Raw genomic sequence first — 24,717 nt, 5'->3', positions numbered from 1 at the left:
GAGTACCCATGTACCAAATGAGAACAAAGGCACAAAATTAGAACTGCCAGTCGGTCACAAAAAATATTAACAACTTTTGACTTTTTCTTCAAGTTTTCCATTGATAACTCTAATACTCTTTCCTTTTCCTGGTTTATTTACTTTTATCTCAATATTGCAAAAAAAAAATGATAGGAATGAAGGACCTTAGGGTAAAAAGTTGAATGTCAGTTTCTTTACAGGTGGCTTCTGAAAAGTCACATCACACATTTAAGATGATGAAGACTAATTCTTAAACTTTATAATACAGGAAAACTTCACAGACAAAACTTTAACAGCAGGAGACTAAGATGTTTCAAATGAAGGAAGAGTGCACCTGTTAGAAACAGTGCTTGAGAACAACGGTTAATGCTATAAGTGATTAAATTTAAAAAGGTCATAAAGGGAGAGGATAAAAATTTGAACAAGGAAAAAGTGAGAGAGTAAGAGTGTATTGTATGTGTGTAAATGTACAAGGTAGAAACCTCCAAAGCCAAAAAAAAAAAAAAAAAAAAAAACCTGCACACAACTATTATACTCTAGTATATTCACTTTTTTTTTGTGGGAATAAGGGTTAGAATAGTTTTAAACTATATTAATATATTCTGAGATTAAGCAAATATATTTTTTATTAATAATAAATAGGTATTAACTCCAGGTAGAAAAGGAGCTATAAATAAACAAAAAAAAGAGGAAGACTAAAATGAACCCTTTGGTATAGGACTGAAATTGGAGTTGTCAGAAATTAGATGTTTTTCACACATAGATAGATACGTAAATAGATACCTATAAAAACACATTTCCTTGTTTGATCCACAGAAAGGCCTAGAGGCTAAGAGACTCAGGTAGTGAGGGAGTGCAGCAAGCTTCCAAATTGTAATCTCCACAACCATTCTTTAAAAGGAACCACTGCTCTTTCAAAAAAGTCTGATTCCAGAGCTAGGGCAGGGAATGTACAAGATGCCAGAATGAAAGGGAGTATTCAAAAAACAATGAAGGAGAGCCCTGAGAGGCTCTCCATAGCAATTCTGAGACAATCTGAGAAGCAAAATAAGAAATGATAGCAAGGCAGTTTACCAACAGGATAAAATGAACATCTGTGAGTCTATATTTATATAACTGAATAAAGTAAATAATGTGGAATAAGGGAAAGTTCTTTATAGTGCAATTTCAGGAATGACCAGAAACAGAAAGTCACAATAGTTACAACTGTTTCAGGAAAACATCACAATGTATACTGAAAATAACATAGGAAAATATGATGAGGACAACAGGATATTTGTATAAGTTCAAAGATGTTTCCCAAAAGAAACTTTTTAATTACAAAAAAAAAAAAGTATCTTCATACTGGAGAAGACTTGTAGACACAAATGTGCAAAGTTATCACCAGTAATTGACACATTCCTGTTGTAAGTCTCCTGATAAGCTACATCAATAGGGCAAACATCACTGTTGTGATATTCCTGCCTCCAAAAAGTAAATTATATGCAATTATGAGGAAATATCAGGCAAGTCTAAACTGTGGAACAATCTACAGAATAATTGTCCAGTCCTCTTCAAAAGTACCAAGAAAGACAAGGACACTAAGGAAATTTGTCAGTTAAATGCAATGTGGGATCCTGGATTGGATCCTAGGACAGAGAAAGGGCACTGTCAGAATAAAATTCATCCTGACAAAATTTGAATGAGGTAGGTATCAGGTATTTGGATTGGATCAATACTGAGTCAAAATGTTAACATTAGGAAGCTAGGTGAAGGGAATACCGAAATATTTTAAAATACTTTATTAACTTATTTATTTATTTATTTATTTATTTTTAATTGCAAACAAATGGGATACATGTTGTTTCTGTTTGTACATGGAGTAAAGGCATACCATTTGTGTAATCATAAATTTACATAGGGTAATGTTGTTTGATTCATTCTGTTATTTTTTCCTCCCCCCACCCCTATTTTCCCTCTATACAGTCCTTCCTTTCCCCATTCTTGCCACCCTCCTTAACCCTAACCCTAACCCTAAAATTAACCCTAACGCTAACCCCTCCCACTCGCCGTTATACGTCATCATTCACTTATCAGCGAGATTATTCGTCCTTTGGTTTTTTGAGATTGGCTTATCTCACTTAGCATGATATTCTCCAACTGCATCCATTTACCTGCAAATGCCATAATTTTATCATTCTTCATTGCGGAGTAATATTCCATTGTATATATATGCCACAGTTTCTTTATCCATTCATCAACTGAAGGGCATCTAGGTTGGTTCCACAATCTGGCTATGGTGAATTGAGCAGCAATGAACATTGATTTGGCTGTATCTCTGTAGTATGCTGATTTTAAGTCCTTTGGGTACAGGCCAAGGAGTGGGATAGCTGGGTCAAATGGTGGTTCCATTCCAAGCTTTCTGAGGAATCTCCATACTGCTTTCCAGAGTGGCTGCACTAATTTGTAACCCCACCAGCAATGTATGAGTGTACCTTTTCCCCCACATCCTCGCCAACGCCTATTGTTGCTTGTGTTCTTGATAATCGCCATAATAATTGGGGTGAGATGGAATCTTAGGGTAGTTTTGATTTGCATTTCTCTCTTTTTTTTTTCAGATTAAAAGTATTTTTAAAAATTATTATTGTATATAAATGGGATACGTGTTGTTTCTCTATTTGTACATAGAGTCAAGGCATACCATTTGTGTAATCTTATGTTTACATAGGGCAATGATGTTTGATTCATTATTTTTTTCCCCTTCCCCCCACCCCTCCCACACCTCTATTCCCTCTATACCATGCTTCTTTCCTTCATTCTTACCACACTCCTTATCCCTAACCCTAAACCTAACCCTAAACCTAATGCTAACCCCTCCCACCCCCCATTATATGTCCTCATCCGCTTATCAGTGAGATCATTTGTCCTTTAGTTTTTTGAGATTGGCTTATCTCACTTAGCATGATATTCTCCAATTTCATCCATTTGCCTGCAAATGCCATAATTTTATCATTCTTCATTGCGGAGTAATATTCCATTGTATATATATGCCACAGTTTCTTTATCCATTCATCAACTGAAGGGCATCTAGGTTGGTTCCACAATCTGACTATGGTGAATTGAGCAGCAATGAACATTGATGTGGCAGTATCTCTGTAGTATGCTGATTTTAAGTCCTTTGGGTACAGGCCAAGGAGTGGGATAGCTGGGTCAAATGCTGTTTCCATTCCAAGCTTTCTGAGGAATCTCCATACTGCTTTCCAGAGTGGCTGCACTAATTTGCAACCCCACCAGCAATGTATGAGTGTTCCTTTTTCACCACATCCTCGCCAACACCTATTGTTGCTTGTGTTCTTGATAATCGCCATTCTAATTGGGGTGAGATGAAATCTTAGGGTAGTTTTGATTTGCATTTCCCTTATTACTAGAGATGTTGAACATTTTTTCATATATCAGTTGATTGCTTCTACATCTTCTTCTGTGAAGTGTCTGTTCATTTCCTTAGCCCATTTGTTGATTGGATTATTTGTATTCTTGGTGTAGAGTTTTTTGAGTTCTTTATAGATTATGGAAATTAGTGCTCTGTCTGAAGTATGAGTGGCAAAGATTTTCTCCCACTCTGTAGGCTCTCTCTTCACATTACTGATAGTTTCCTTTGCTGAGAGAAAGCTTTTTAGTTTGAATCTATCCCAGTTGTTGATTCTTGCTTTTACTTCCTGTGCTATGGGAGTCCTGTTAAGGAAGTCTGATCCTAAGCCAACATGTTGAAGATTTGGACCTACTTTTTCTTCTATAAGATGAAGGGTCTCTGGTCTGATTCTGAGGTCCTTGATCCATTTTGAGTTGAGTTTTGTGTAGGGTGAGAGATAGGGGTTTAATTTCATTCTATTGCATATGGTTTTCCAGTTTTCCCAGCACCATTTGTTGAAGAGGCTATCTTTTCTCCTTTGCATATTTTTGACCCCTTTGTCTAGTATGACAAAATTGTATTTATTTGGGTTTGTGTCCATGTCCTCTATTCTGAACCATTGATCTACCAGTCTATTTTGGTACCAATATCATGCCATTTTTGTTACTATTACTTTGTAGTATAGTTGAAGTTCTGGTATTGTGATAACCCCTGCTTCGCTCTTTCTGCTAAGGATTGCTTTAGCTATTCTGGGTTTCTTATTCTTCCAGATAAATTTCATAATTGCTTGCTCTATTTCTGTAAGGTACATCATTGGGATTTTAATTGGAATTGCATTGAATCTGTATAGCACTTTTGGTAGTATGGTTATTCTGACAATATTAATTCTGCCTATCCAAGAACATGGAAGATCTTTACACCTTCTAAGATTTTCTTTAATTTCTTTCTTTAGTGTTCTGTAGTTCTCATTGTAGAGGTCTTTCACCTCTTTTGTGAGATTGATTCCCAAGTATTTTATTTTTTTCGAGGTTATTGTGAATGGGGTAGTTTTCCTAACTTCTCTTTCTGAAGATCCATCACTTATGTATAAAAATGCATTGGATTTATGAGCATTGATCTTGTAACCTGCTACTTTACTGAATTCACTTATGAGTTCTAAAAGTTTTCTGGTGGAATTTCCAGGTTCCTCAAAATATATAATCATGTCATCAGCGAACAGGGATAGTTTGAGTACTTCTTTTCCTATTCATATCCCTTTAATTTCTTTGGTTTGTCTAATTGCTCTGGCTAGAGTTTCAAGGACGAAATTGAATAGAAGTGGTAAAAGAGGGCATCCCTGCCTTGTTCCAGTTTTTAGGGGGAACGCTTTCAGTTTTTCACCATTTAGAATGATATTGGCCATGGACTTATCGTAGATGGCCTTTACAATGTTAAGGAATGTTCCCACTATCCCTATTTTTTTAGTTTTTGAGCATGAAGGGATGCTGTATTTTATCGAATGCTTTTTCTGCATCTATTGAAATAATCATGTGATTCTTAACTTTAAGTCTGTTGATATGGTGAATGACATTTATTGATTTCCGAATGTTGAACTAACCTTGCCTCTGGAATAAAACCCACTTGATTGTGCACTATCTTTTTAATATATTTTTGTGTGCGATTTGCTAAAATTTTGTTTAGAATTTTTGCGTTGATGTTCATTAAGGATATTGGTCTGAAATTTTCTTTCCTTATGTGTCTCTGTCTGATTTAGGTATCAGGGTGATATTGGCTTCATAGAACGAGTTTGGGAGGGTTCCCTCCTCTTCTATTTCATGGAATACTTTGAGGAGTATTGGAATGAGGTCTTCTTTAAAGGTTTTGTAGAACTCAGCTGAGAACCCATCTGGTCCCGGACTTTTCTTTGTTGGTAGGCTTTTGATGACCTCTTCTATTTCATTGCTTGAAATTCATTTATTTAAGTTGTGTATGTCCTTGTTCAGTTTAGGTAATTCATATGTCTCTAGAAAGTTGTTGATGTCTTCAAGGTTTTCTGTTTTGTTGGAGTATAGATTTTCAAAATAGCTTCTAATTATGTTTTGTATTTCCCTTGTGTCTGTTGTGATATTTCCTTGTTCTTTCCGAATTTTAGTAATTTGAGTTTTCTCCCTCTTTCTCTTTGTTAGTGTGGCTAGGGCTTTATCAATTTTGTTTATTTTTTCAAAGAACCATCTATTTATTTTGTTAATTTTTCCGATTGTTTCTTTTGTTTCAATTTCGTTGATTTCGGCTCTGATTTTAACTATTTCCTGTCTTCTACTACTTTTGTTGTTGGTCTGCTCTTCTTTTTCTAGGGCTTTGAGCTATAGTGTTAAGTCGTTTATTTGTTGATTTCTACTTCTTTTGTTGAATGCGCCCCATGAAATAAATCTTCCTCTAAGTACTGCTTTCATAGTGTCCCAGAGATTTTGATATGATGTGTCTTTGTTTTCGTTTACTTCTAAGAGTTTTTTTATTTCCCTCCTGATGTCTTCTGTTATCCATTCATCATATAATAGTGTATTATTTAATCTCCAGGTATTAGAGAAGTTTCTGTTTTTTATTCTGTCATTTATTTCTAATTTCAATCCACTACGATCTGATAGAGTACAAGGTAGTGTCTCTATCCTCTTGTATTTGCTAATAGTAGCTTTGTGGCATAAAATATGGTCTATTTTAGAGAAGGATCCATGTGCTGCTGAGAAGAAAGTGTATTCGTTCTTTGTTGGATGGTATATTCTATATATGTCGGTTAGGTCTAAATTGTTGATTGTGTTATTGAGATCTATGGTTTCTTTATTCAATTTTTGTTTGGAAGATCTATCCAGTGGTGAGAGAGATGTGTTAAAATCGACTAGTATTATTGTATTGTGGTCTATTTGATTTCTGGAATTGAGAAGGATTTGTTTGATGTACATAGATGAGCCAATGTTTGGGGCATAGATATTTATGATTGTTATGTCTTGCTGATTTATGCTTCCCTTAAGCAGTATGTAATGTCCTTCTTTATCACTTCTGACTAATTTTGGCTTGAAGTCCACATTATCTGAAATGAGGATGGATACTCCAGCTTTTTTGCTGTGTCCATGTGTATGGTATGTTTTTTCCCATCCTTTCACCTTTAGTCTATGGGTATCTCTTTCTATGAGATGAGTCTCTTTGCAGGCAGCATACTGTTGGATCTTTCTTTTCAATCCAATCTGCCAGTCTATGTCTTTTGATTGATGAGTTCAGGTCATTAACATTCAGGGTTATTATTGTGATATGATTTGTATTCCCAGTCATTTGACTCATTTTTGTTTTTTGACATGATTTGGTTTCTCCTTTATTTGGCTATTCCTTTAGGCTAGTTCCTCCCGTTGCTGATTTGCATCATTTTTTTTCATCTCTTCCTCATGGAATATTTTGCTGAGAATGTTCTGTAATGCCGGCTTTCTCTTTGTAAATTTTTTTAGCTTTTGTTTATCATGGAAGGATTTTATTTTGTCATCAAATCTGAAAGTAAGTTTTGGTGGGTATAAGATTCTTGGTTGGCATCCGTTTTCTTTCTGGGCTTGGTAAATGCTGTTCCAGGTTCTTCTAGCTTTTAGGGTCTGGATTGAAAAATCTGCTGATATTCTTATTGGTTTCCCCCTGAATGTTATTTGATTCTTTTAAAATTCTGTCTTTATTTTGTATGTTAGGTATTTTCATAATAATGTCTGAGGTTCTGTCTTCCAGGTGTTCTATCCTATTGGTTATGCTTTCTATGGAGTTTTTAACTTGGTTTATTGTTTCCTCCATTTCAAGGATTTCTGTTTTTTTTTTTCTTCAGTATCTCTAACTCTTTATTGAAATGATCTCTTGCTTCCCGTATTTGCTCTTTTAACTGTTGATTGGTGCGATCATTTAATGCCTGCATTTGCTCTTTCATCTCCTCGTTTGCTTCCCTGATTGTTTTAATTATGTACATTCCGAACTCCCTTTCTGACATTTCTTCTGCTGTGCTGTCATTGGGTTTTATTGATATAGTATCTAGGTTTGTTTGGGACATTTTCTTCCCTTGTTTTCTCATATTGGTCAGATATCAGTGGGACTCTGAGATACTGCAGGTTTCCTGTTTGGCTTATAGTGTCCCTGTAGATTTCCAGTGTATCACCTCCCAGCCTTCAATAGCCTGAAGTTTTGGAAGAACTTGATAATGCAGTGCTTCCAAAGAAAGCCGCCCCTAGCCCGCTGCTGGGTCAGGGGCTTGGGGCTGGCTCTGTGCGGAAAGGCTCTCACTGGGCAGCCTGCTCCAAAAAGCTGGCTGTGGATCAAGCCTGCCGCTGGAGGGAGCAGGGCTGCTTGGGGAAGACTCTTGCTGCCCTGCCCTGCTCTGAGAAGCTGCCCCTGTCCAGGCCTGCTGCCCGGGCCAAGCTTCACCCGGTGGGAGAGACTCACCCTGCGGCTCTATGTTAGTCCGAGTCTCTCAATGCCTCCCCTTCTTGAATCCTGTGTTCTAGAGCGACGGGAGATACAGTCACCCTCTAGTCCGCCATCTTGGAGCATCCCCTAACTTTTTTTTTTTTTGCAGTGCTGGGGATTGAACCCAGGGCCTTGTGCTTACAAGGCAAGCACACTACCAACTGAGCTATGCCCCCAGCCCTCTAACTTTTTTTATAAATAAAATTATTTTAAAAAGTTTGAATTTATAAAGGGATATGAATAGGAAAAGAAGAACTCAAACTATCACTATTTGCCAATGACATGATTCTGTATTTAGAAGATCCCAAAAATTCCACAAGAAAACTTCTAGAACTAATAAATGAATTCAGCAAAGTAGCAGGATATAAAATTAATACCCATAAATCAAATCCATTCCTATACATCAGTGATGAATCCATTGAAAGAGAAATTAGGAAATCTACCCCATTCACAATAGCTTCCCAAAAATAAAATATTTGGGAATCAGTTTAACAAAAGAGGTGAAAGACTTCTACAATGAAAACTACAGAACACTAAAGAAAGAAATTGAAGACAACCTTAGAAGATGGAAACATCTTCCATGTTCTTGCATAGGCAGAATTAACATTGTCAAAATGGCCATACTACCAACAGATTTAATGCAATTCCTATTAAAAACCCAATGACATTATTCATAGAAATAGAAAAAGCAACTATAAAATTCATTTGGAAAAATAATAAACCCAGAATAGTCAAAACAATCTTTAGAAAGAAAATCAAAGCAGGAGGCATTTGTACTATAGAGCCACAGTAACAGAAATGGCATGGTACTGGCCCCCAAACAGACACATAGACCAATGGTACAGAATAGAACATAGAGACAAACCCACATAAATAACAGTTCTTATATTAGACAAAGGTGCCCAAAACATACACTGGAGAAAAGATAGCCTCTTCAACAAAGTAGTGCTGGGAAAACTGGAAAGCCATATGTAGCAGAATGAAATTAAATCTTTATCTTTCATCCTGCACAAAACTCAACTCAAAGTGGATCAAGAACTTAGGCAATTGAATAGAGATTCTGCACCTAATAGAGCAAAAGGTAGGCCCAAATCTCCACTCTGTGGGCTTAGGAACTGACTTCCTTAATAAGACTCCTAACGTGCAATCAAGAATCAATAAATGTTGTGGTATCAAACTAAAAAGCTTCTTCACAGCAAAGGAAACAATAATGTGAAGAAAGAGACTACAAAATGCAAGAAAATCTTGGCTACCTGCACCTCAGATAGAGCATTAATCTCTAGGATACATAAAGAACTAAAAAAACTTAACACCGAAAATCCAAATAACCCAATCAATAGATGGACAAAAGAACTGAATAGGCACTTCAAAGAAGAAGAAATACAAATCATGAAATACAAATCATTTATTTTCCACAAATATATGAAAATATGTTCAACATCTCTAGCAATTAGAGGAATGCAAATCAAAACTACACTGAGATTCCATCTCACTCCAGTCAGAATGGCAATTATCAAGAATACAAGCATCAAAAAATGTTGGTGAGGATATGGGGGGAAAAGATACACTTATAACATTGCTGGTGGGACTGTAAATTGATGCAACCACTATTGAAAGCAGTATGGAGATTCCTCAGGAAACTTGGAATGGAAACACTATTTGACCCAGTAATCCCACTCTTCAGTTTATACCCAAAGGACTTAAAATCAGCATACTACAGTGACACAGCCACATCAGTGTTTATAATAGCAGCTCAATTCACAATAGCTGAACTGTGGAACCAGCTTTGGTGCCCTTCAACAGATGAATGTATAAAGAAAATATGGTATATATACACAATGGAATATTGCTCTGCTTTAAAGAAGAAATTATGGCATTTGCCAGTAAATGGAAGGAGCTGGAGAATATCATGCTAAGCAAAATAAGTCAATCCCAAAAAACCAACAGCATAATTTTCTCTGATATGTGAATGATAATTCACAATAAGGTGGGGAACTGGGAAGAATAGAGGTAATTTAGATTAGACAGAGAGGAGTGAAGAGAGGAGAGGGGGTAGGGGGTAAGAAGCATAGTAGAATGAATCAGACATTATTACCCGATGTGCATACATGATTACATGACTGGTATAATTCTACATCATGTACAACTAGAAGAATGAGAAGTTATACTTTATGTATGATGTGTCAAAATGCATTCTACTGTCATGTGTACCTAATTAGAACAAATTTTAAAAAGTGTGAATTAAAAGCAAAATTTATTTGTGGGTAAGTATAATTACTATGAATGACCTTAACTTCAATATGTTGCTTTCCCAAATCATCTACAATGAAGTATACTACTTTTATGATTAAGGAGAAAATTATTCTCTGAAGATACTATTTAGAAATATCAAAAATATTTAAGAAATATAATTATTAACCAAAGAATATATAAAAATATCTAACAGAGCTTAAAACTACCTAGCTGAATTCTATCTGATGGTAACTTAGACTCCTTTAGAAAGTGCTTTATTAGATACAATGAATTATTATTGAGTGCTGAAAGAAAAGAATCAATGAGTTGATCATGCATCATAACTTTTACATATGATATACATGTAAAGATTATAATACATAACCAATATTTCTGTGAGTATAGAAATTTACTTCCTCTTGCACCTTTTCCTTTCTGACCCCAGAGTTCATTAATAAGTAAGTGTTTGAAAATGTGTGAGGAGTTGTAAGAAACACAAATGAGCACCCAGAACCACAGCTAAAACTAAGAAACTTTTAAACTTTTGCTTGTAAAATATGACCAATATGAAATGGTAAATCATCTTCCTAAAGAAATAAACCATGTGTGAGTTATAGAAGTGTGCCAAAAAGTTTGTGTTATAGCTTTACTTCCCTTCTAATTTCTGCTAGCTTGTGCTTACTGTCCTAAATTTATTTTTCCATTTAAAAAATGAAATTGTTATTTTAAAATAGTAGCAATGTTAGAGACTCAATATAAAGCTTCGAATATTTCAGAAAAACATAAAGATTAAAAAGCACTCCAAATCCTGCTCCCAGAGACGGTTATTGTTAAATCTTTTAGTGGAACCAAAGATCTTCTCTTGGGTATAACTTTACATACATAGGCATTCCATATAGATGTTGAATTCATAAAAAAAATTATAACATTTTGTAGTGTTCTACAAACTGAAAGACACTTATATTACTTCCAAGCCTTTAATTTTTCAAATGGTGCTATAATATATGTACTTGTACACATATCTTCACAGATATACTTACTCTACTTTCAAAAATACCTTAAGGCTTTTGGAAATTCTTAAAGTTATTTTTTATTACAGATATGTTCAAAAAAGTAGATTGTAGAAAATCCAAATTCTCATAATATGAATCCCATTAGTGTGCTTCTCTCACTCAACCTATACCTCCCACAATCATCACCCATTATGTGGTAGCTCCTTCCTTCTAGATGTTCTGGAGAAAAGCCCTGGAATCATCTTTGGTTTCTTATTTCCTTGAAAAACCCTTGTCCTACTGATTAGCAGAGTCTGTTAGTTCTCCTTAAAAAAACATCCAGGATACAACAAATTCTCATCAGTTTCACCCATACTAATCTGGATCAGACGCCATTATTTCTTGTCTAGCCCAAGATCGTTAAATGTATAAAAACTTCATTGACATGCATTCAGATTCCACATTTCAGCTAACCTTCAAGAATTATAACTTGTCAAGTTTTTGGGTAGCATCAAATAAGAATATTTATGATTTTCTGAAAAGGCTATGAAAATGCTCTTCACTTTTAAAATTACCACAGTGAGGCAAATTTTTCTTCAAATACTTCAAATAATAAAACATTGTAATAGACACTTTGTGTTGACTGCAAGAGGAGGTAAATGGATCAGCTGACTTTTATTAAAGCGATTTGCAAAGAATAAAACGATGCCATAAACTTTCACTAAATTTTTTGTTGCTTACATAGCTATTTTTAGTGAAAAAATCACATTATTTTTGTTAACCTATGATGAATCTATTGTTGTTATCTTTAAGTGAAGGAATAAATAATTGGGAATTTCTCAGTTTTAATTAATATGGGAAATATTGAGAGGTATAACTAACAACCATTAGTGAGTCAGTTCTCTGACAGCTTCCTTTTCATTCAAAGTAAACTCCAAAATCCCTATCGTGGTTCATAAACCCCCTATGTGATATGACTCTATTTTCTCTATAATCTACACTCCTAATACTCTCTCTATATTTATCTTTTTACAATGACCTCTCTGATGTTCCTTGAATATACCAAGTAACTTCTTACACGAGAGCCTTGGCACTTGCTTCTCTTAGTGTTTGTAATATAGCTTTCCAGAAGTCCCAGGATTCTCTCTTCCTTTAATTCTTATCTTACTGTCATCTTATCAGTGAGCCAGTCCCTGAATATCATATAAAAACAGTACAAAATGGAACTCTCTATCTTTCTCTATACTCCCTTCACTGTGAGATAGGTGATATATATGTATACATATCTTTCTATCTGTTTCCACACACACAAACACATATTTTGTTGTTGTTGTTGTTTTTCTTCTTGTGCTACTGGGGATTGAACCCAAGGTCCCAAGCATGTTAGATAAGTTCTTTATCACTGAGCTACATCCCCTAAGTTTCTTGGGCTGGCCTGAAACTTGTGATCTACCTGCTTTAGCCTCCTGAATTGTTAGGATGATAGGCATGCATTACTGTGTCCATCTTGACTTATATTTTTAATGGCTGATCTTCTCCATTTTGAGTGAAAATTCATAGAAGCAGGGACTCTTGTGTTTTGTTCATTACAATATGCTCAATGCATAGAAAAGTAGTATTGGCACATATTTTGCCTTCAACAGATTTTTGGCCTAATGGGTGTTGGAAACTGGTATCTTAATGTATTTATATATGCTTTACTTTTGAAAATTCTTGATTTGATTCACCAGGTGTTTCTCAACAGTGTAAAATAAACATTTTTAAAAAGGCAAGCACATTTTATCATAAAACAGGAAAAAATGGGCAGAAGTGATAGAAGAAAATGTAGGTATTACAAATGACATTCCTACCTGACATACTCTGAGGGCTTGATCCAAGACTGTTTTGGTATCAGTGTCATAATCTGGGCAGGGCAGCATGGCTCGGCTGAGATGTGCCTGAAGCAGGAGATGTGCTTTGGTGTGAGGGCTGTCAAATGAATGGGGATTTAATTCAACAGGGAGACATTTTGCCAATTCACTGTTCATATGATCTTCATTGTGTCTTACTGGCAAATCTGTGTACTCTTCTGCATCCTGCAAAACAAAACAAACAGAACTATATGTATATGTGTACACACATACATACATAGGTCTCAGATCAAAATTATAATAATTAATGCACTCCTCAGCTTTACCTACTTTTAAAACATGGTTTAAAAAAACTTAAATAATCATATCCCTTAGAAATCTGCTTTGTTCAATACTATCACAAATACAAAGTAAAAGCTAGTAATATACAATTTTTCTGAACTTCAGGAATGCTCTTTTGTACTTATAGTAAACAAAAATAATGGAGGACTTACTAGGCATTAAACATTGTAATGACAGTGGGGACACAGCAAGGAATAAGAAACTGTGAACCCATCAGGGAAAACAGGCAAATAACTTCTAAAAAGTATAATGATAATGACATGTCAGAGTGCTGATAGGACATTCAATTTGGGGAACCCACTTATTTTAGAGGGTTAGGAAAAGATTTTTTTTTTAAGTGATATGTAAGTTAAGATCTGGAGAATGAGTAGAAGAAATAAAGCAGAGCTGAAGAAAGGGACAAGAATAGAATTGGTGAATTGAGAAAAGGGTGGAAAGTATATTCATTAACTTAAAATTCATTATAGTCTATTGGATTATAATCAAATAGTTTTGAACAGATAATATGCTTAGATTTTTCATCTTAGAAGGTTCAGTAGACACTTAATGACTGATATTGTAGAGGCTACATTTCACTGCTGAACCCTACTAAACCTAAATGGAAGTAGATTGCTCCATTAAAAATAAGATTGCTCTGCTTTATTAGGGTTGTGAAAGAAAAATCTTATTCTTCCAAATATGTAGTTGAGATTCAGCCCATTGTTGTTGATATGAAAATCCTACCTCTACAATAACATTAATTGGATGTGTTAACGTATACAATTCTTTGGTAGTATTTGAATAAGTAACAGGAATAAGATTTACCCTCCTCTAGCAACTGCATCCCTCTATATACACACAAAAGAAAAAACATGAAGCAATAGACTTCAAGGTACTGAAGATAGGGCTAGTTATGCAAAATACTGATCACTGAGATAGAGAAAATAAACTGAGTGAGCCCTACTATTGCCCTAACATAGTGCATGAAGATTTTTTCAGGCAGTAGTGCAGAGAAAGGGAATCAAAAAGAATCTGGAGGACTCCCTGACTTAAGGAGATGAAGTTGAATGTTCAAGGATATGAAGGTGGATAACGTGTACATAACAGAGTACTAAAGGAGAGGGAGAGGGAGCGGGAGTGAGCTGGGGAGGGAGAAGAGAATGTGCACACGAATGCCAAAGATCTGCATGGGGTGTCAACTGTACATTTTTATTCAGCAGTGTACTGAATAGTGAATGCATGTAAGGAAACAACACAAAGTTGGAGAAAGAATCATGAAAACCAATTTCAGTGAATGATGTCCAGCACTCAGTGTCAGGAAAAATGCCTGTTCCCACCACATTGACTGAAGACATTCATAATTCACAAGACATAAGGTAGAGACAATCTTGTCTAAGAACTAGGGAATAATTAGCTCTACAATGAGTACTACTTGGGACTTGCCTAACAAATTACAAAAGCAAGAGCTAAAAGGATCAAATGCTTCCAAATAATTTAACTACATTCCAGAATAAATCTCAGGACAATTTATCGAAATACAACATACACAGTACTCGAGAATGTGAAATTCACAATGTAATGAATTAAATTCACATTCAATTAATTAATTGAATGTATGACATTCAATTAATGGTTACTAGCAATGCAAAAAAGCAGGAAAACAGGATCTGTAATGAGGAGAATATTCAATGGAAACTAACCTAGAATTGGCGCAGATCTTAGAATTAGCAGATAAGGACACTGAACTGTTATGACAACTGTATTCAAGAGACAACTACTCAAACTTCAATTTCTAGAGATAAAACTATAATATTTGAAATAAAAAATGCACTGGATTTTATTAATGGGTGAATACACATAGAAGAAGAAAACAGCCAACCTAAAGACATCAGTAGAAACCATTAAAAATGAAACAGAGAAAAAAATAATTAAAAAAAATAAACACAGCATTAGTGAGCAGTGAGATAACTTCAAGTGTCCTAATGCACATTATGAAAGGAAATGCACAAAAATACTTGAAGAAGTAATGGATAGTTCCCAATTTGATGTAAACTATTTGACAATAGATTCAATAAGTTCAATGAACCTTAAGGAAAGAAAAATGAAGAAAACTATAGTAATCATTATTCATCAAAATTGAATTGCTGAAAACCACTGAAGAAGACAAAATATGAAAAGTCAAAAAAAAGCTACATCCTATATAGAGGAATAAAAATGACAGAATTCTCATTAGAACAGCACAATGAGGCAACGGTGGAGCAAATTTACTGAAACAAACAAACAAAAAAATCTGTTAGTCTAGAATGCTGTATCAAGTGAAAATAAACACTTCAAAAATGAAGCTGGGCGTGGTAGCTGATGTCTGTAGTCCCAGCTACTTGGGGTGGCCCAAGGCAGGAGGGACACTTGAGTTCAAGAATTTGGGGCTAGACTGGACAACAAAATGAGACCCTGTTTGTTAAAAACAGAAGCATTTTTTTTTTTTTTTGCTGTGCTAGGGATCGAACCCAGAGCCTGTGCATGCAAGGCAAGCACTCTACCGACTGAGCTATCTCCCCAGTCCAAAAACGGAAGCATTTTTAAACATACAAAAGCTAAAATGATTTAAAAAGACACTGTTCAGGCAGAAAAATTATACCAAATGAAAATATGGATGTATATAGACAAATAAAAATCACTAAAAATAGTAACTGTATAGATAAATATATAAAATTTGTTCTGATTATAATATCAATGAATGACAACCAACTGTTGAAGCAAAATTATTAACTACATTGTAGAGTTTGTAATATGCAAAAGTAAAATACATGAGATAATAGCATAATGTCTTCCATTGTATTTATGCTATAATATGATAAGGTTCTTTCACAAAAAAAAAAGTAGTATGTCATTTGGAGATAGACTATAATCAGTTGCTATATTATTGTAATGGTTGCTATTTAATGCAACCATTAAAATAGCAAAACGAAGTAGCTATAGCCAATAAGAAATAACCCAAAAAGGTCAAAAAGACAAAAGCCTAAAAAACAAAAGAAAAATAAAAAACCAAGCTGAACAAAACAAAAAAGCCCCAAACAACAACAACAAAAAGAACAAAGAACAAATGGAGTATGTAAAAAATGCTTTTGTACCATAATAAAATTAAAAACCAACAACAGGTCTTTGAAAAACAAATGGCAAGATTACACACTTCAACATCAGGGATCAAAAATCATAATAAAGGTAAATGTTCTAAACAATCCCATCTGAAGTCAGAGATTATTTTTATAACAAAGCATGGCTCAATTATATGCTGCTTATATTAAACACACACTATACATATATTTGTATATATACATAAATATCATATACATATGTGGACAAGTATATTAAAAGTAAAGGGATAGAAAAAGATACACCATGCTAATACTAATCAAAAGAAAGAAGAAGGGGCTATATTCATTTCAGACACAATAAGTTTCAGAGTAAAGAATATTATCTGGGATAAAGATGGTCATTTTATAAAGACAAAGAAATCAGTCAGCAGGACATAGCAATGAAAATGGTCAGGCTTCAAATAACATGAAAAAATATATAGAGGTATAAGAGAAATCTAAAAAACATACTTTCAAATAATCCATGAATCAAGGAAGAAATAAGAAGGGGAATTAGAAAATATTTTGAAATGAATAAAAATAAATCCACAATATATTAGATTTTTTTGGGCTGTCCCTTAGAGGGAATTTATAAAACTAAATTTCTATGTTTAAGTGAAGAAAGGTCTTGAGATAATGACCTTAATTTCTACCTTAAGAAACTAGAGAAAGAAGATCAAATTAAACCCAAATAAGCAGAAGAAATAAAACTAAAGCAAAAATAATTAATATAGGAAAGAAAAACTAGAGAGAAAAAGCAGTGAAACCAAAATCTGGTTCTTTGAGAAGATCAATACAATTGATAATCCTCTAGTAGATAGATCATGATAAAGAAAGAGAAGACACACCAATATTAGGTGTAAGTTGTAGGGACACAACCACACATTTTACAGATTCTAAGAGGATAATAAGAAAACAATATGAATAGATTTATGCCTATAAATGTAAAAACAGATACATGTACAAATTCTTTGAATGATATAAACTACTAAAATTTACCCAATAATAAACAGATAACCTGAAAATCTCTATATGTATTAAATAAATTGAATTTGTGGTTAAAAATCTCACAAGGAAAATTTCATGCCCTGATGGATTCCCTAGTAAATTCTACCAAACAGTTAAAAAAGTTTTAAAACCAACTTTCAATAAATCTTCCTAGATAATTAAAGAGGAAGAAATCATACATATGTATGCAAATTTGATAGTGACAAATACTATGCAGATGAGATATGGAAATAAGAAAGAGGTTAGTAAAGGAATTTGACCAACTTAGGAAGGTTGAAAGGCTTCCTAAAGATAAAGGCAGTTACGCTAAGAAACACAGGATGGGCAGATAGGAAATCAATGAGGGGAGAAGTTAAGAGTGTTCTAGCATAACTTCTTCACAGGATGGGCAGATAGGAAATCAATGAGGGGAGAAGTTAAGAGTGTTCTAGCATAACTTCTTCACAGCAGAAAGGAAAATGTTAAGTTCAAGATACTGAAAAATGCCTATAAAAAAGTTTCTATTAATTAAATATAGTATGCTGAAAAAGTATCTTGAACATTATTTGGAACATTCTGTTAATTCTCTTTAAAAATTTAAATACAATAGTCAAAAATATCATGGCTATTTCCTATACGTCATCTTCATTTTCTTTCTTTGTGTCATTTCAGCTCTTTTTATTTTCTTTGAAAACATCTGCCAAAAAAAGGTACTAACTATATATGATAGTACTCTTATTTTTGGAGTTTTGGTGAATTAAGGACTGAAGAATTTTTATCTGCTGATTGACCCATTTCAACCTCATGTCTAGGTTCTGTCCAAATGTCTATCAGCAAGTCCACTTATCTTCCCAGACTTGCCAATGGGTTTAAGAAAATCTGAAGAGCAGAGAAGGAAGAAAATGATCTGTTCCTTCAAGGAAATTAAAATCATATTGTGAAAAACAACATATAAATGAATAAGCATTTTAAGTGTAGAATAAAATACCATTATTCAAAAAAGAACTCTGAAGAAAAGTGGATGTGCTGGAAAGTTTCCCAGAAGAGTCAGTGTTTGTTCTAGGTTTAGAATAATTTGTAGAAGACAGAGTAAGAGAGATTCCCTGCATTCCAGGCAAAGAAAACATTGTGAGTGGATCCAGAAAAACGGTTCAGGAGAGTCTAAGGTTTAAGCCTCAGGGATGAAGAAAATGATGATACTATAATGGTAGAGAAGTTGGGAATAGTCTGTGAGTCGGAGCTTTCTGTCAAGCATGCAAAATATACTTAAAGAGAGGGCAAAATTCAGACAGTTGGGTGGAGGTGGTGGAGGAAGAAGAAATCATAACCAGGCTAAAAAAAGTATTCGCATTTCACATTCTTTCTCTCATTCATAAAATATAACTCCTTCTGATATTTTACTGGAGAAAAAGCAAGAGCTCTTTTAACATTCCAAACTGACTTGATTATCCAGGTTTCAAACATGTAGGGAACTGGATGAGATTTACAAATTATATAAAAAGTTCAATTAAAATTAAAAAAATTATAAAGTGGGAATTTGAGAACACTGTCATATATGTATAATGTATATGTACTTCTCTCAGTACAATCATGCTCAAATTTAATTACGTACACTATTTACCCCTTTCCTCTCACATAGAGAGCAAAAGAAGGAGGTTGGAGGGGGCAGAGAAAAGATAGATAGGTAGAGGTGTCTCACAATGAGCCTTTAGTTTCCAAATACCCATGGAAGTGTGACCTCTTTCTAAGGTGAATGTGATTCTAGTATGCAAAGATGCACATTTCTGATACAGCATGACTTGTAAATGCATATTAGCTACTTCATTTGGTGCAAAAGAAACAATGATCTGCTTCAATGTTAGAGGAAAATCTGGTGGCTTTGAACTCACTGGGAAGCAGCATATTTGAACAGGGCTGACTACACATAATCATGCTTATTGTACCTGTAGGGTTATTCAGGTACCTTTGATCACAGATGCTTTTTGTTTTAGTTCTCTCCTTTAGAATCCCAGTTCCATGTAAGATGTGACTCCACTGCTTTCTAACCATGCCAACTCTGCTTGAATTATCCGACTTATTGCTTTAATCCTCTTCTTCACTGGGATTGGAAATTTGCTCACTGCTAGTAGTATCAGTATTAGATGAGTCTGCAAACAGCTGAGTACATTTTAGGTTGGAAAAAATGCTCAGTAGTAGATTCTTCTCAGTTTAAAAGGGGGCCTCCAGTCCTTTTCTGTAGGTTACCCAAAGATAAAAAAAATTTACTAAAAAAACTTAATTCAGTGATGTCTCTTAACAGTGCATATTGTAATCTTTCTGAACTAAAAGTTCCTTGATTTCTTTGTAAAAAAATACCATTCAAAAAAAATTAAAACTACTTTAACAGCTACAATGGGCAGGTCTTACTATGTTGGGTAATTTATTTGTTTTACCAAATATTTATTCAGAATATATTATTGATGAGTGTACACAATGGTGAACAAAAACAAATGAAGCTCTGAATCTAGTGGGAAAACTGACCTTAACCAAAATTGACCACAAATAAATGTGAAATGGTAACTGGACATGTGTGATAGGGAGAGACACATATAATAAGCGGATCAGGAAGGAATCTCTGAAGAGGTTATGACTGAACTGAAAGACAGTAAAATTAATTTTCTAAAAAGATAAAGGTGGTAGAGGGAATAGGTTAAGGTATGAATTTCAAAGGATAAAGGGAATGACTTTTACTATGAGAAAATACTCTTAAGAAGGTTTATAGTTGCCATTACTTTTCAAATGCAAGTTATGTCTTCATGTATAATTGATAATAAAATATAATCTGAAAGTGCTTACAATGATTTTATTATTAAATATATGCTTTTTGGAAGTAAATTCTTTTCCATTGTTAAATCTGACAATGTTAATAGTTTTGAAATCATCAAAGGAGTTGACATTTGATTTATGTTTATAAACTATTGAATTAATTTGTTTCTCTAATTAAAAATTGCCCACAATAAACAGGTTTCATCAAGAACTACTACTTTCTTTGAGGAGTCTTTTTCTGCTTCCAGTGTTTAAATTAAAGGGAATCCAAAGAATGTGGTAATAAGTTACGCATCCTCTTGGAGAAACTGCTCTTCACTAGGGTGTATGGTATGTGTCACACCATACCATGTGACACATACCATACACTCTAGAACCTGAGAACTGATACAACAGGTGGATCTACAGTTCTGCTTTCACAAGCTAGTGGCATTTTGAGGGTAACTGTACCTCCTCAAGTCCCAAATTCCTTGTCTTAAATTGGGGTGTGGCATGAGAATTCAATATAATAGTGTTTATAAAACATTTGAATATGGAAAGACTTGCTATAAATGTCAAGCATTATAATAGTAACAATAATCACCACATCTGATATCAAATAGGATGCTAACAAAGTTTTAAGATTCAATTATTTGAGTTTTGTTCTATAGTTTTTCCTTGTAAATCTTTGATTACATAAGTATACTTTATTATCTGAAATAAAGTTCATTTATCATCTTTTAGAAATATGCATCTTAAAATGTTATATTAAAATTCTTAAAATGTTAGAATATAAGTATTTATACTTAGGCCTTACAATAATTGTATATTCATTTTACTTAAGCAATCATACAATTTTTATGTAATTGTCATTGAAAATGTTGGGTTTTTTGAAAGACAATGTGTTCATGATATAAGAGACAGTTAAAGATGAAATATTCAGGAATTGTATCCTTTTGAACTACAGATTTGATATTGTAAGCTTTTGTCTATAATCTCCAATTAGGTTTCTTTTAAATTCATATTAATTGAATGTTCAAAAAAAAGAACTACAGTGGGTATGATAAGTAAACATGCTCTTTTCAGTGCACCTAAGTATAACTAACTTTAAATATTGTAGAAAGGGGAAATGAAAGAATCGTTTATACTACACATTTGGTGCACCTTTTCTGAAGGAAAAGTTACATTACTTTAAAACCCTACATTGTTTTCTAATTAAAAATCAAATGCCCGTGAACCATGAGAATAAAATATAATATTATTGATTTTAAATCAATCAATAAAAATATCATTAGCTGGACTTTGTTGCTGTAGTTATTGGTGTTTTATTATGAACTCCAGAAGCAGATTTAAAATGAAGACTGATTGAAGACAACTGCTATTTAATCCTCAATTGCTCTGCCAGACCCTCCAGTGAAAACCACAGTCACTTATTCCTGGAATTCCATTTCACAATTTTTCTAAGCTCTTTAGTATGTGACATGCTTGCTTCACCACTTTACTTAGCTCTTATGTCCCTCAAGTATTTTATTTTGGATGTTTTAGAATACTTTACAAAGGAGATGTATTTTTTAAACTTGATGTAGATTGACCAGAAAAGCAGCAATCTCAGGATCGGCAAAGAGATCTAGCAAAATAAGCAAAATCCTTAGTTAAAAACAAATAGGCAAACAAAAACCCTTTCTAGCCATTTCTTCCTCAGTAGGACACTCTATTTACCTCCAAATTACTCCTCTAATTTTAAACAACTTGTCTAGTTAATTTCCTGTGTGTGATCACTAACTATAAGTGAGGTTCATTTTCTTATCTACATCATGTAGGTAATTAAAGGAAATTGAAAGTGGGTAGTGAAGCTTTTATGCAACTGGGATTGAAGCTGAATGGAGGGCAAAGAGGTCAGTGGACTCCATTATATTTTTATGTGAGAGGCTGGTTTGTCTCCCCTGTCCTTGTTTATTTAGTGTAGGCTGGATAGACTATGAACTGCAAATCTGTGTCTCTGATTTGCCCAGCTGTCCTTGAATAAAGACATCTTCCTCTGCAAATGCTAAATGACAGTGATTGACAACCTATGATGAACTCTGCTTGTAACCCCCTGCTACTGTTTTTAGATTACAAAAGAAAAAAGCAGAATAAAGAAACATCTTTCATAATCACATCAAACGGTCCCTGCTGTTAACTCAATACTTTTCATTTTGTTTCCCTTTTCATTACAAACCTCAATCTGTTCTACAAATGTCATAAACTCAGCTATTCCATTTAAAGTAGTAAATAAAAAAAATGTGTATGTATGCTACCACATTTTATGTATTTCACTGATTTTTAGTTTACTGGAAATACACATTCCTATACAATATTTAATTCATATCATCTCACAAAACTTACTTGTTTGTTCTAAAACAACCTGCAAATCTATTTTGCTGAGTTAGGTCTTTCAGACACCTGAGTTTTTCTTTACTGAAAACGTGTATGAACAAATGAATGCTGTTTGAGTGTGTGTGTTTACACACACATATTTTTTATAGATGCACTAATTATGAGTTGCCTTTACCTAAGCAAATTTCTGAGAGGAGAGGAAAGACAAGGCTAGAGTGGGTTCATGCTTGGTCTCCTGCAAACATTACGTAATAGTAAACTGGTACTTTTATGTCACTGCACACATCACTGCCTACATTGAACTCACTAAACAGCAGACAAGAGGGCACTTGTACAGTGGGGATGGCAGCCTGATCAATTTGAGAGACTAAAGAAGCTTTATGCTATAACTTAATCTCTGTCATGGGAAAAGTAAAACTTATAAAGTTAATGAGTTCTAGACTTTAAGTAGCACTTGATTAATTTGTAACATTCTGAGGTGTTAAAACAAACCAAAATTAGTTTCTCACATTCCAGTGCTGTCTTTTGGCTACTGAAGCCTTAGAAAAAGCATTTCAGTAAATTTCCCTGATAGGAACCCCAATCAATTTATTTACTATCTGAAGTACTAAATTAATGGGATATTATGCATTTTATAATGACATTTAAAAAAGAATCTGGCATTTAGCAAGCTAGGTTCAGATATATTACTTCATATTGCCTTTTATTCAATAATCTATTAAAAACTGTGATATAACTTTTTTCTACATATTATCAAAATATGTAACTGATGTTGTTTCGATACTTATAACTTGTACTTTTATTTGAATGACCTATTCAAATTGACTAAATCATACACTAACATATGAAACAAACTTATAAACTTAAGACTTATAAGCTAGACTTACATGGCATTTACACTCATAAAATCCAGTTTAATGTATACTAGAAATAAACTTAATACTTTAAAGACAAACATAAAAGAAACCAACATTAGAAACTATTTATTACAAAGTGATAAAAGTAAGATTCATTTAATCATTAACATTATTTTCTAATGTGCACTTAATTTATTTCACTATAATATAGTGTCAAAATAATTTTATTATATGCAGATGGCAAAAATGTAAGTTTTGCTGAATATTATTATAATTTCTCCTAAGATCTATGTGTGTTACTTTTAGGACTTATATGAGTATATGTATCTGATTTGTAGCAGTGTCTTAAACTTATGGACATATGTTTGGCCTTCAACCAATTTAGGGAAAGCATAGAATCAACTGCCAAAAATAAATATGAACAAGAAATAATACATCATTCTTTCCATTGTAAGAAGGACCACCTGGTTGACAGCTGGATTTTAAGGGATCTTACAATAGTGGGTACCAGCAGGTCTGTTGTACTTAAAATAATTTCAGTGGTAAGAATTCCATCAGAAACTTCTATTTCCCAGGATTTATAGCTAAGTCCTTAAAAAATTGCTCTTTGATGAAACTTGAAAAAAATTCCTCAGTTTTCGAGGATATAATAAAAATGCCTTGTAGCTTAACAATGTTTAGATATTTTCCTTTTAAGAAGTAAAAATCTTGACACTCTTAGTTCTGAGTCCTAAAAGGGGGTATTGAGATTAACAGCACTATATAATAATTGTACAAGATAAAAAGTCACATTATGCAGTCTACCTTTAAAAAGAGAAATAAACTTTTATCACCTTTTGATTTTAAAACTTCACATATTTATTGGAGGTAACTATAATTTGCATTTCTATAAGCTGGGAGAATATATTAAACAAACAAACAAAAATCCTAAAACAAAAATTAAACTCAAAGAGGAAAGGATTAAGGCATACTAGTAAAACAATTCTACTTTATTTAATATTTACTGAATATTTTTGCTTGAGGAGTTAGGAAATGTATGTACCAAAAATTAATTAAATCTAAAAGTAAAACAACAACATAGGCCAGTATACAAAATCACAAGAAAATACAGGAGCAATTGCAAAATAAATGAAATAAACACTGTTAAAAATTTAGTGGTTACTGAGGCTGAGTTAAGGAATGCATATTTTAAGAGGCAGTTGAGCCAAGAGGGATGGATGAATGTCAGACACACTTTTCAGGTGTGAATCATAAGCAAAGGAGTGAAGCTGAGTGTACAACACAGCACGTTTAAAGGTGAAGGTTAATCAA

At 33.7% G+C, this 24,717-nt stretch overlaps 1 protein-coding gene across 2 annotated transcripts in view; it reads right to left on the bottom strand.

The window, feature by feature from the left end:
* Ascc3 (activating signal cointegrator 1 complex subunit 3) overlaps positions 1–24,717 on the bottom strand; it is a 404,873-nt gene that overhangs the window by 27,350 nt on the left and 352,806 nt on the right. For both annotated transcript variants that reach the window (XM_047557708.1, XM_047557709.1), the window contains one exon: positions 12,948–13,172. In XM_047557708.1, coding sequence (XP_047413664.1) covers positions 12,948–13,172 — 225 coding nt within the window. The remainder of the gene's footprint in view (positions 1–12,947; positions 13,173–24,717) is intronic.

The sequence above is a fragment of the Sciurus carolinensis genome, chromosome 7, assembly GCF_902686445.1.
Source record: "Sciurus carolinensis chromosome 7, mSciCar1.2, whole genome shotgun sequence".
In the NCBI taxonomy this organism is placed as follows: domain Eukaryota; kingdom Metazoa; phylum Chordata; class Mammalia; order Rodentia; family Sciuridae; genus Sciurus; species Sciurus carolinensis.
The sequence above is the reverse complement of the archived record's forward strand: the minus strand, read 5'-3'. Positions and strand labels throughout refer to the sequence as shown.